We start from the raw sequence: 13665 nt of genomic DNA on the forward strand, positions 1-13665 counted from the left end.
AAGCTATCAGGAGGAACCAACCCTCTGCCCCGCGTGAATCCCAGACTCCCAGCCTCCAGGACTACGGGAGATAAATGTATGTTGTTCAAGTCCTTCAGTCTACGGGATTTGTTCGGGCCGCCCAAGCAAATTCGTGCACATCTTCGGGAATCACCCCGGGTTCGGCAACCCAGCCCTGTAATCGAGACTGGGAATATCCAGTAAATGAACAGACCGTCGCCCAAACACGGGCCTGGATAAGGTAGTGATTAGTAATGCCCCGGAGAGTCAGAAGGGGCGCTTCCTCCTAGCAAAGGCACTCGGAGCTCTGTTACTGTCAGGAGAGGTGGTGGTGGGGAATGGAGGGGGGCGTGACAGAGACGCCAGGTCCTGTCTGCTTTCGAGAAGTCTCGGCCAAAGGAAACAGTAAAAAACACATGGCAGGGAAATCAGCGGTGATGGAGGAAGAATATTATCTCGTATAGGAGACACGGGGAGAAGAGAAAGGAGGTCTGCAACTACGCCCTGCATTGTGGAGAGGACACAGAAGTCCCCCAGTAAAAGCCGCCCCATGGGATGGAGGACGCACAGGACGCTAACCACGGCCACGCTAGCGTGTCTATAGTGTAAGGCTCCCCGATGGCATCTTCTGGGATCAGGACACTAGGGTGCTTCCCTGCAGAGCTGACTCCCCATGAGCTGTGTCTATCTGGGCTTCACCAAAAATATAATTATGCCCAGAGAACCAGTCATCCCTGCTGAAGGATGCTCATGGCACCTGCTCTACCAGAGGATCTCACCTGGCGGGATGGGCCATTCCAATAAAATAAAGTAAAATGGGGTGGGGGGGTACAGCTTGCCACGACATGATGATTAACTCGAAGGGAAACCATAAAGGGGTAAGCCTATGCAGTGATCAGGACGCGTGTGAGTTAAGGCAAATTAATAAAAACATGACGAGTGAGAGGGAAAATATCTCCCTCACAGAAAAGAAAAACTGTGCTAGGCTCAAGGAAAGCAGTTAAAAAAAGGATGTTTCGTTTGCTAATCATGGTGTTTCCGTGTATCAGCAAAACACAGGTCAGAGGTACAAAAGGTTGTCATGAAACGCATGTGGAAACCGTTCGGGGTTGCCGTTTGGGATGACACGTGCCCACCAACGGGCTTTGCACAAATGTCATCGTCTCTCCAAGCTACTAACTGGCCGGAGGTCCCTGTTTTCGGTTACCGAAGGCATCTGTGTCCTGCTTCCCCTTCTTGCTTCTGGCAGCTCCAAACGTTCAAGATTTGCGGTCTGGAGGCGGTCTGGAGGCACGAACGGATGCAGGAAGCAGGAACGCTGCTTTGGGGGTTTGGGCTGCTACTGTCGCTTCCTGGAGAAATCTTTTTACAGTTACACAGCCTCTGTGACCAGCCACAGGCTTCCTACCATGTGAAGCCCAGAGGGGTGTTTCCTTTCTGCCCCAAGCTCAGCTTCTTAATTAGTATGGCAGGAACATTTCCTTCCCGCCACGCTTCCATATAAATGCCCAGTATTTCAAATGCATATGGCGGCCACACTCTGCTCTCCTGGGGGAGCTTGGAATCCAACAACGACTTCCCCACTCTGGTGGGGAATTATGTTCTAGGGTCCAAATAACACAGGAGTGGTGAACTTATAGAATGAACCTTTCTGGAGGCTGGGGAACGTTCCAGATTGCTCCTGACCAGGAGGAGTGCCAAACTGAGCTAGAACTGACCAGAAAAGGCCTGGTGTTCCAGAATTTGGAGGCAGCATGGAGCCCTGGAAATGACCCCCACTGGTCAAAACTAAGTCATAGCACTACCATCTCCCGCAGTTTTGTTGAATTTCACTGGAAAGGTAGGAAAATATGCAGAATCCTGTCTACCACTCAAATACATTAGGTACATGCATGCGCGTGCTCACACACGCACACACACGCACACTCACCAATTAGTATGCACCCATTTTCTGGATATATTCTACAGCTACTCCTACTGATCCACAGCCCACATACTAATCTACTCGGATCCTTTCTCAACGCTTGAGAACAAAGCATCAGCCCTGTTGGAATGCAACCTAATTTCACCCCCGGAAGGCATGGGAGATAATTCACCATGGGGGAGATGGCAACGGGGCCAAGGGAGTGGGAATTAATCCACCAAGTGGAATGCGTCAACCGCAGGGACAGGATGGGTGGAGACCAGGAGATTCAGACAGAAAGGAGTGGGGCTGACGCTGTCACAGTCCATCACCTGGGCTCCAGGAGAATTATATCTCATCCACCGGTAGGTTTATATATATAAAAATTGGGACCTGGTGTCTATCGTTCTGCTCCCAATTCCAAGATGCGTTGTTGTTCTTTTTCCTACACCACCGAGCAATTCTGTGACACCAGCTAAGTGTCCTATAATTCGACTCCATTCTAGCGCTGTCTACACCTGGAGACAGCAGGAGATCCCATAGGGAAGGGTGCACCCTTCGACACTCCCCCAGCACACACAATTCCGATGCCAATCACAGTCCATGTCCTGTGTCTGGTTCCAAACTCTCCTCCTTGGGTCCCAATAATCTGGCAGAGGGGTTCCCAGAGCTCAGGGAAACGTGTTACTCACTGGGTCATGGGTTTACTATACAGAGATAAAATTCAGGAAAAGCCAGATGGCGGAGACGCAGAGCACCAGGTGTGGGGAAGGTTGAGAACTGGCCATCTGTGTCTTCTCCAAGTGATCCACTCCCCCCAAATCTCCCCAAGCTCCCCATCCTGAAAGCTCCCAAACACTGTTCTGTGTTTTCAGGGAAGCTTCAGGATGAAGGAAAGGCTGATTAAATGACCGCCCATTGGGGATTAACTCAGCCTCTAGCCCCTCGGCCCCTGCCCAGAGGGACCGAGAATTCCAACCCTCCAATTACAGGACTGGTTCCCAGGCAACCAGCCCCTGCCCTAGGCTGTTTTCCAAAGTCACCTCCTTCACATAACAAAAGCCACCTTTGTCACTCTTATCACGGAGGAAATTCCAAGGGTTTTAAGAGCTCAGTGCCGGGGACAAAGACCAAACGTCTATAATCAGAATATCACAGTGACAAAAGTCACAGACAAATGACTGAGTGGGGAGAACTGACCTATAGACATTTGTAGCCCATGTGTTGCACAAATCTCTCAATAAAATCCAACAAAGTGCCAACAACAACCCAAAAAAGGGCACTCTATCTTGCGTGGACAGCCAATCCTACCTACACACATCACAGTCCAGTGCCATCCATCACCAGAATCCTTGAGAAGTAAGTAACAGCTTTCAAATAAAGGTACTCTGTGAAGACTCAAAAACTGAGACTATGAAAAAAAAAAAAAATCGTGGGGGCCCAGGCTCCCCTCCCTGTCTTTTCTCAAGTCAAATAAATATCGTTAAGGGGGAAAAAAAAATTCCACGGGCACATCTTTCCCTCAAATTTGCATGAATTAGACTTCTCTTATATGGAGAGAATGGGTAACATTGGGCATTATGAGTAAGAACTGAAACATTTTAGGAGATGCTGACGTTACTATTCCAAAAACATTTATAAGCATTAGGTCGTCACTTGGGGCTTGTGGGAAGGGAGGAGGAGTCCGGGTGGCCATACATGAATTCAAATCTGGGTTTAGAAACTGACAAACAGGACTAAGGGCATCAGCCAAAGCGTTGGTTAATTCATCCCCATTCCTTGCAGGGCTTGGCCCCTTGTATGGAGTCTATAAACAACAAAACTCAAGGGCAAAAAGACATAAGCGGGTTTGTCACCCGTGGTATGAGAGAAAGAGGCATTTTTGGATCTAAAGTTGAGTATGTATTAGGAGTCTTGCTTGAGCACTGCGGATCAACGACTCCTGAAACGCAACTCTATCTGCTTCCACATCACCTTGCCCTTTGCTTCATTTACTGGGTAATAGGATTTTATTGATCCAAAAGAGAGAGAGAGATCACAAGCGGTCGGCAGCAGGTAGAGGGAGAAGCAGATGCCCCACTGTGCAGGGAACCCAACATGGGACTCAAACCCAGGACCCTGGGATCATGACCTAAGCCGAAGGCAGACGCTTCACAGACTGAGCCACCCAGGTGCCCTTACTGGGTAAATTCTGACCAAGGACCCCCTGTGCACCAGGCAACAATCTGGATACAGAGCAGTGGGAAGGGCAGCTCTAGTGTTGAGGGTCTTGAGTCTTACAGGCTAACTGCGGAGCTGAGCGTGAACAGGAAACACAGGATGGCAGGAGGGAGTCCAGACGGGTGGAAGGGGGAACCTACAGGCAGGATGAACCTTTGGCAAAGGAGGCTATTTAATGGACATCCAAAAAGGCTGGAAACTGAGGCACCAGGCCAACACTGGGACAACTCTGTGTCAAAGAGCTTGAATTCTATCCTATGCACACAGGGAACCTCCCCCTTCCATGGGATTTGACTGCACAGAATTGACCAGGTCAGTGCTCACGCCAAAAGGAAACCCTAGTCTGGGATCTGGAGTGGACCTCAGGAGAAAGAGAGGGATGTGGGTGAGCTGTAGTAGCTTCTGCAAAGATGCCACTGAACTGGACGGATCTGGTGATGTGATTTACAACAGGAAAGGGCAGGATCCCAGGCTGGAGTGTCCCCAGAGTCAAAGAAAAGAGGATCCAAAATGGTGCCCAGGGGGCTGGAAGGGCCATTGGGGGAAATCAAAAGGAAGAACTGATTGGGGATAGGAGGTCAGGAGCAAAGTCAAGAATGCATGTTTGTACAGAGGGACTCTCAATTGTCTGGGAGGCATCTGAGCAGGACAGGCCAGGAATAAGGAGGACTCAAACATCCAGCTCAGGGGGAAACTGGGATGGAAGAAACAGCATGGCTTGACTGGAATCATTAAGTCCAAAATTCGGAGCAAAGGGGTCATGTGGGGATTTCTGGAGCACGCGCACACCCACATACACAACTGCCCCGATGGAAACGTCCCAAATGTGTCCTCCCAAAACCCCCACAAGGGATCCCCACAAAGGTAAGACAGAAATAGAGGGAAGGGTGTGTATAATATACTGCGCTACTGCCCAAACCCAGTGTGCATGCGTGTGTGTGCGTGCGCATGCACTTGAAGGACACAAGAGTCCCTATCAGACTGCCCATGGGATGACCTGGTGATAAGGGAGGGTGGGAAGCAGACAGGAAAGCCCTGCAGGAGGCAACCTGAAGAAAAGAAAAACCAAAAAGAGAAAATCTTAAATCTCTCTACCAAGAGGAAGGCGATATAATTAGAAACTGAAAATGCACTCAAGCGGTTAAAGCAGGGACTGGAACAGACACTTGTACACTGCAGGTTCCTAGCAGCCTTATTTATGAGCCAGAATGTGGAAGCAATCCAAGTGTTCCTGGATGGATGGATGAGTGGGTGGGTGGAAGGAAGGAAGGAAGGAAGGATGGATGGATGGTTGATGGGTGGATGGGTGGATGGACGGGTGGATAGAGGGATGGATGGATGGGCAAATGGAGGGATGGGTGGATGAATGGATGCATGGAGGGATGGATGGATGGGTGGATAGTTGATGGGTGGATGGGTGGATGGATGGGTGGATAGAGGGATGGATGGATGGGTGGATAGGTGGATGACTGGATGGGTGTATGGATGGGTGGGTGGGTGTATGGATGGGTGGGTGGTTGGAGGGATGGGTGGATAAACAGCATGTGGTCCAGGAATAGAATGGAATATGACTCAGCCTTGAAAAGGATGTTTTTTGCACCTGCTACGACATGGATGGACCTTGAGGACACAGTGCCGAGTGACATGAGCCAGACACGGAAGGACACATCCTTGCTGATTCCATGTATATGGCGTCCCTACTGGAGTCCCGTCCATAGAGACAGAGAGATGGTGGGGCCAAGGGCGGAGACAGGGCCAGGGTGTTTCTGCTTCACGGGGACAGAGCTTTAGTTTGGAAAGATGGAAAGTTCTGAAGACGACAGTGGGGATACCACAGCAAGATTGTGCTCAATGCCACTGAGCTGTGCACTTAAAGATAGGTCAAATGGCCATGTTTAGGTGCATTTTACTGCAATGAGAAATTAAAATTTTTAAGTGTATTCAAGAGTAGATGTGAACCTATGAAGAGCAAAAAAACGGGCTGTAGTTCACAGTGACAAGGAACACACAGGACGTTCTGACTCTGGGGCCCCTGCCTGTTCCTGACCTCAGCTCAGAACGGCACCTTCCGCTGTTAACACGGACCACTGTGTTCTATGTGCAAAGTCTGTGGCAGGGCTCCTACCTGAAGGTGTTAACCGACCCAAAAGTCAAGCCTCGTTCATTTAAAAGGTCTATCGTAATGGCTTGTGACGCTGCAGAGGACTTCTGCCCTTAAACGAGAGAAGGAGACACCTCCCCTGGACGTCACCCTATCTGTTCTTGCTCACCTCTTTGTGCAACCTGAGGCTCTGGAAACTTTCTTCTACTTTCTGGCCTGTCTCCATGGCAACCAGATCTGCCCCAAGGTGCCCTTGTTGGCTCCAGCCCCCATTCCAGGGTGTCCTCTGGTTCCCGACCCCAAGGGTCCCCTGTCTACCACCAGTGGTTCTGATGGCTCCTAGCTGGTGGCTGTGCACAGCTCTCTCCGAAGATAGCTACCTCTTGCCCCTCTGTAAACAGGCTCCACTTCACCTCTCAGCCATCCTGCTGGGCATACGCCATCCCCAGTCTATTACTGGGCCAGCTGGGGACAGTGTGTCCTCCTCCTCATGCTTCCAGGAATCCCCGCCCCTGGCGAGTGCAAAGGGAGACCAGCAAACGCACCCGGGCTGACACATTTCCACCTGCACCCCCTGGGCATGCAGACTGCCCTGTTTCCCATCCGCTTCTCCCCACTGCTCACTGGCACAGATGCTCCCATTCCAGCCACTCCCAGCACCTCCAAAACTCAAAGACACATTGTCAGCATTTTTAAGCTTCAAATGGACAAAAGTGCAGAGAGAGTCAGAACATGGTCATCTTTCCCCTGTGACTACAAGGGCAACGAAGGAACAGCTTTGCCAACTACCTGACTGCAGACTAAGGGACATGGAGGGTAGACCCAAGCTGGTGGACACGGAGAGATCGTTGCTTTAGGCAACATCAGCCCTAGCCTGGCTCTGCTTGCATGCAATGAGGCGCACCAGGTTAGGGACTGTGATGGGGTCCACAGGCTGGTCACCACGGATGCGGTGATGGAACTCTTGGCTCAGCGGCTGGGTCTAGAAAGGGAGAGTGGGACCCCATGCACGCCCACTTACTGTGTGCATCTCTGTCTCCATCATTGGCTTTTTCAGCTGGCACAGCTCTGTCCCCCCAAGGGATCGCTGGAATTACTCAGAGCTATGTGGGTGGTCATAAATGGGAAAGGACAGAGGTCCTTGCATCTAAGGGTGGAGACCAGAGATGCTGCTCAGCGTCCTACAGTGCCTAGGATGCCCCACGTCAAAGAGACATCCAAGAGCTGGAACCCATGGTAAGAAGAGGTAAAGGTGGCCGGAGCCATGCAGGCATGTGAATCGTTCTTCCCATCCTGACGGAGAGCCCACCACCACAACAAGCAGACTTCCAGAATAGCCCTGGTAAAGTGTGATCACCATCCACGACTGTCACTACCTGCACAGGAAGCCTGACTGACTCCACCCCATGGCAGGCCGCACGGCACACCCAGAGCACACCAAGAGGTCCCATGCCAAATGTCGCTGCTCGGCGGCCAGCGATAGTGGTCCCACATCTCAGAAAGAGGGGCCACCGCCACCAGCCACCAAGACCCAAGGTAAAGTCACTGGGCTCTGCTTTGAAAGCCTATCACCTGGTCACACCGTGGGCAGGGCGGTGGCGGACACCTTAGCAAAAGGTTTAAGGTGCTCATTTCCCTGAGTGGTCACCACATGGGAACAGCTGCTTGCAAGCAAAGCCAGGTCCATCTCCAGAGTTTGCAAGAACACAGGCAAACGCTGAAGGGGAACAAGCTGCTGGTCAAGAAACACGATCCTACGTCCTTCAGAACGATGGGAACAATCAGTCACAAGCATCCAGGAGACACGTGGTTATTTCCTCATCTTGGAAAAACAAACAAAAACCAACCTGGCATGGTTAGGAGAAAGGAGGAATAAGAGAGGGCTGAGATGGGGGAAGGACTGGAAGCAGACACACAGCAGGACTCGGGAGGAGGTCAGGCAGAGGTGTGGGGGTTGCAAGTTAGTTCCTGGGGCAGGTGGACCTGCCCTGGACCTCCTGCAGCCCCTCCAAGTCAATGGGGAAAGACCAACCCATGGTGCAGAGGGTTTGCTAAAGATTGTGACATCAACATAGTTGACCACGATACATCCAAGACAAGGCAGTGACAAGAATAAGCCCTTGTCACCCAGAGGTACACAAAAGGGGGCCTGAAAGACACCACCCAGGGAGGGAAGACGGAGGAATCGCCCTCTGGGAGGAGAGAGGAGGATAAAAACTCCCCAGTCCTGCGAAAGTGTAAGTAAAGGTTTCGGAATCCACATGGACTTCCAGGAGAACATGGTCCCTGGAGGCCAGAGATGGGCAGAGTGTGCAACAGGGTTTCTCGCCAATGTGTTGTTCAAGATCTGGACTCTGTGGCTGTAGGTAATGTGTCCTATTTCCTTATCCAGTCTGGGTGAGCAGCCCCTGACCCGTCCGCTACAGTGGGCACTTGAAATGCCCGATGAGGGAATGGCTCTGCTCTCCTGCTCAAGCTTTCTTGCTTTTGCCCCTTGTGATGGCCAGTTTAGTGGATCCATTCCGAGAGGCCCTGGTGCCCAGACGTGTGATCTAACGGGAATCTTGATGTTGCTGTGTAGACATTTTTTTTCCCGATGTGATTAACATGTACTGTCAACTGACATTTCGAGAAGCACATGACTCTCCATAAGATGGGTGGGCCTCATCTAATCAGCTGACAGCTTTAAAAGGAAAAAAGTGTGGGTGCCTGGACAGCTCAGTTGCTTGAGTGTCTGCCTTCGGCTCAGGTCATGATCCCAGGGTGCTAGGATCAAGCCCCACGTCAGACTCCCTCTTCAGTGGGGAGTCTGCTTAATCATGTCCCTCTTTCTCCCTCCCCAACTTATGCTCTGTTCCTCCCTCTGTCAATAAATAAATAAATAAATAAGAACCAAAAAATGTGAGAAGAGGGAATTTTGCCTCTGGATCTGACAGCGATATAAAAATTGTGCCTGAGTCAGCAGCTTCCCAGGTGGCTCTGCAGAGTTCAGATTCAAAACGGAAACATCAGGTCTTACCTGCGTTTCAAATCATCTGGCCAATCCCACGGATTTCAGACCCAGCAACCCCTACAATGACGGGAGTCTCCTCTTTGTGCTCCTTGTCTGGAGTGTGGTGTGTACTGTACCCAGGGTGTTCCCTCCCCATCCCTGCACTCGGCATCCTTGAGTTGGAACACCTGCCATGTGCTGACACTTTTCTGTGCAGACAGTGAGATCCGAACTCTGTGGCTTTGGGTTCTAGCAGGAGACAGGCAAGCAGGACACATGCTCACAGGAGAGACGGAGGAGGAGGGTCTGGGGAAGGTTCCTCTCTACATGTCGGTGTGCAGGACTTCCCTGGCATGCTACTCGCCTGAGTTGGAGGAGTGCGGGCAGGCTGTTAACTCCCCTACATTACCCACGGCAGCTCACCACAGAGAATGATCCGGTTCCCCGATGTCAATGGTGCCAAGTCAGAAAACCCTCTTCTGGGGTCAAACGACTCTAGGACACCAGCAATTTCTATGCTCCCAAAGGGCAAGGAGCAGATGCGGGAGGCCAGTGTTTGGGCAGACCCCAAGCCTCTGTCCCACAGAAATCTGGATTTTGCACCCCAGAAAATAAGTTACTCAGCTCTTCTGAAATTATCACCATGGGCTGAGCTGGCCTTTGGAACGACTTTATCCCCAAACAGAACGTGTTCTCAAATGTGCATTTAACGAATCCCCTGACATCTCTTCAAAAATAGTAGAGGAGCGGTTCCCATACTGAGTTCGGACAACGCCACCAGCGGACTTGCCAGGTCACTCAAAGCCCCAATAACCAGCTTGATACCCGGAATCAACAGCACTCCACGCGGCCTCAAGAAATGCAAGCAAACCCTGCTCCATATTTGCAGACAGTCTGGGAACCAGGATGCTGGGTGAAGTGACCTCCATTCACAAGACAAACTGAGCAGCTGGGGGACTAGATACATTCTTCATGGATGGTCTTTTCCCCACTAGTACGTGTCCCTCATCACGTGGACCTGGACACTCTGTGGCTCCCATCCAGAAACGTGGATCCCATCCACGGCACGCTCTCCGTGCTACATTCAGAGAATTTCCAGAGCCTGATTTCACTAGCTCAACTTATACCCAGTGTGTAGACAGACCTGGTCCCTCCAGGGAGAATGCACAGAAAAAAGCCAGCTCTAGAAGAATATCGTAATATGGTCCACGTGCTCTGAGAGGTCTACTCTTGGCAAGTCACGAAGTAGGTGTTACAGAGGAATTATATGCCCTCCCCACAAATTCACATGTTGAAGCCCTAACTCCAGGACCTCAGAATGGGACTGTACTTGGATATGGGGTCTTTAAAGAGGGGATTAAGGTATAATGAAGTCAGTAGGGTACACCATGATCCCAGAGGACTCTCCCTATGCCACTTCCCCTGCTTGTGCTATCTCTCTCTCAAAGAAATAAATAAAAGCTTAAAAAGAAGAAGAATAGGAGGAGGAGATGACAAAGACACACACACAGAGGGACAACCACGTGGGGACACAGGGAGAACACAGGGTATACACGCCCAGGAGAGAGCCGTCAGGGGGAACCAGCCTCAGTCCCGCCCGGATCTCAGACTCCCAGCCTCCAGGACTATGGGAAATAAATGTGTGTTGTTTAAGCCCCCAAGTCCACGGTATTGAGTTATGGCAGCCCAAGTGGACAAACTCATTTTCCATAATTTTTAGGTAACGGTCACCTGGAAATGTGTATCACTTCATATCACTTTATATCTTCAAAGGATCTGTTGTTGATAATAATTTCTCCAGAATCTGAGCATTTCAGGACAGCAGACACGACAACGTGCCTCGTTTTGTGCACTATCTCAGTACTGTGGGGGAGAAACCAAAAACTGATCGGGATTGGTAGACAGATTTTTAAATGAGGACCTACCACATTTGGCCAAAACCTGTGAGGATAACCCCTCTGAGAAGGTTATCAAATTATTCCTCAAATTCCATGTGGATTTAATGTGAAGACATTCCTACACCTCAGCCACACCCTTCACTGAACTTGACATATAAGAAGACAACATTTGACTGTGACCTGCACCCTGACCTGTTTTCGAATCACAAAACCCATCCAGAGTCCATCATGTGTCAACACATGGTCGTTGTGTCTTCTCCACCACAAAGGGGTTGGCTTGAGACTCCCTGCCTCGGGAAGGAAGCCCGAGACATGTGATGGCAATCTGGCAATACCAAAACGGAGTCCAGATCTCCTGCAGAAGATACTTATTTAAAACCCTAGCGAGCTAATGATCCTCCCTAGAACCACAACTTTAGTTCCTCCAAGAGACCTAAGTAGACGCTTTCCTTAATTCCAGAGGTAGATCTAACGTGCTTGTTTTTTCTAATGGCCGTTCCACCGTGGACTGAATGGGAGAATTCACACGTGGTGAGTGAGCAATGCTGAGACCCCGAATTACTGGTTATTTTTGTTTCCAGGACTTGAAACCCTGAGACGCACCTGACCCCTCTTTATCGGCACAAGATCACCCACAGCTCCATAAAAGGAAAGTAAAACAAACAAACAAACAAATTCAGCCTATTTGTTTCTCCTCCTCATTAAACATGCAACAGAGTCAACACTCTGGGCAACACACCGCTTTGGGCTTGGAAGATGGGGGGCTGGGGGAGCTGTGCATTTACAGGTGTCCTTCCCGGAGTCTGCGTGCATAGGAGACGTTCCAGAGCTGTGACCAAGGGCTGTCTCTGTGTGAGGACAGGTGTATCAGAGAAGAAGGACAGGAGTTGGTCCAGTGAGAGGGATGCTTGGTGGGGAGACACACAGAAAGGAGGCATTGCACGGGAGGGGTGGACCACCAGAGACAGAGAACGACCACAAGGATGGCACCTGCCCCCTTCTACTGCAGGTGGCTTTCCAAGATGGGACCACGGGTAGCAGGGTGGAGGGAAAGAGACAGTAAGCAGAAGGTAAACCCAGAGGTCAGTCCACGATGAGCCCTAGGTGGCTGGGGTCAGATTCCAGGGTCACCATTCCCTGTGGATCTGTAGGTACCAACGAAGGTCATCAGACAGGTCTCTGGGGAGGACCACCATGGCTGGAAGATGAAGAATGCCTTGGAAGGAAGGAAGGAAGGATGCTAGGGCAATACCAGGTGAGAGGCCAGTATCAAACATCAGGGCAGAGACGGGGGCCCCAGGTCAGGCAGGGGCTATGGGGTAGGAATGAGAAGGAACAAGAAGAAGATGGTGGAAGGGAGACATGGACCCCAGTTGGAAGGCACCCACACCGTGGATGGGGAAAGAGAGTCCTATCTGGGCCTCCCATCTCTGGCACCTGGGTGCCAAATGGTCTTATCCTGTATTAGGAAACAGCGTGGGAGGACAGGGATTTATTTGTTTAGTGCGGGGCACCCTCAACTGGACACATCTGTGGTGCGTCTAAATGGAGATGTAGTTGTCCTCGAGAAACCCAAGGAGTGGCCCGCATGAATGAGGCTGAGCTGATGACGGTGACCCAGAACGGGACAAGGGGAATGGAGTGTCTGGTGGGATGACCCACACTCCTACTGCTCACCCAGGACGGGAGCAAGGCCCAGGGAGAGGCGCTGGTCCCAAAAGGATCTTTCTCCCTGGACCTGGCCAGCCAGAGGGCCAGCTGTGACCTCACTCCACACACCCACCCCCCCGGCCCGGCATCTCAGAGAGGGTGAGGACCCAGAGAAGGCAGTGGGGAGGGACTCACAGCTTGACCAGGAAGGGGTGGCTGACTTCCTTCAGCACCGACTTCTCGTTGTGTACATGTTGCTCCTGCTTTAGGCGGATGACGTCGGGGATGCTCATGACCTTCAGAGCAAAGAAATGCTTGGCCGTCTTGTCCTTGACCAGCTGCACCCGTCCAAACGTCCCGGTGCCTGGAGGGGGAGACAGCACACCAGGCTGCATCAGGACCTTAAGAGAATCTATCAGCTTCTGCAGCTCCCAACCCTGGTATATGGCGGGTAAGAGCATTTCCAAGAAGCTTTTGGTAAAGACGTGTTGTGGCGTTTCTCTTTGGGATTTCTAGATAAAGGCAAAGGTATTAGGCACGTGACGCTCAGGAAGAAGGCTCTGGAACACACGCTAATGCCTGCTCAAAGCGCTTGGTCTTTATTTTAGAATTTGCTCAGAACTGGAAAATGGGATAGATACCAGTATGATATGGAAACAAATGGTACTCAGGTAGGATATAAAGGGAGAGAGGGCTGAGATTGGGCTGAAATTTTAAAATACAACTATGCAAGGAAATCAACCATCTTTTGTACCCTGGTGGGACATTTCCACCCCAAATGCACCTTCTTTCTCCACCGTCAGGTTGTCCTGTTCCTCTGAGCCTCAGTGTGGGGCATGGTGTCCACCCGTCATACCGGCGGGGAACCACTTAATGCAAACATGAGATCAAAGATCCAAAG

The 13665-nt window shown here is 51.0% G+C and overlaps 1 protein-coding gene across 1 annotated transcript in view; it reads right to left on the bottom strand.

The window, feature by feature from the left end:
* The window catches only part of PRKX (protein kinase cAMP-dependent X-linked catalytic subunit), a gene marked incomplete at its 5' end in the record, with an annotated part of 75197 nt that overhangs the window by 35350 nt on the left and 26182 nt on the right, over nt 1–13665 (bottom strand). Inside the window, one exon of the mRNA XM_080794985.1 lies at nt 12960–13128. Within this exon, the coding sequence (XP_080651111.1) occupies nt 12960–13128 (169 nt within the window). The remainder of the gene's footprint in view (nt 1–12959; nt 13129–13665) is intronic.

The sequence above is a fragment of the Martes martes genome (genome assembly GCF_963455335.1).
Source record: "Martes martes genome assembly, chromosome: X".
NCBI lineage: Eukaryota > Metazoa > Chordata > Mammalia > Carnivora > Mustelidae > Martes > Martes martes.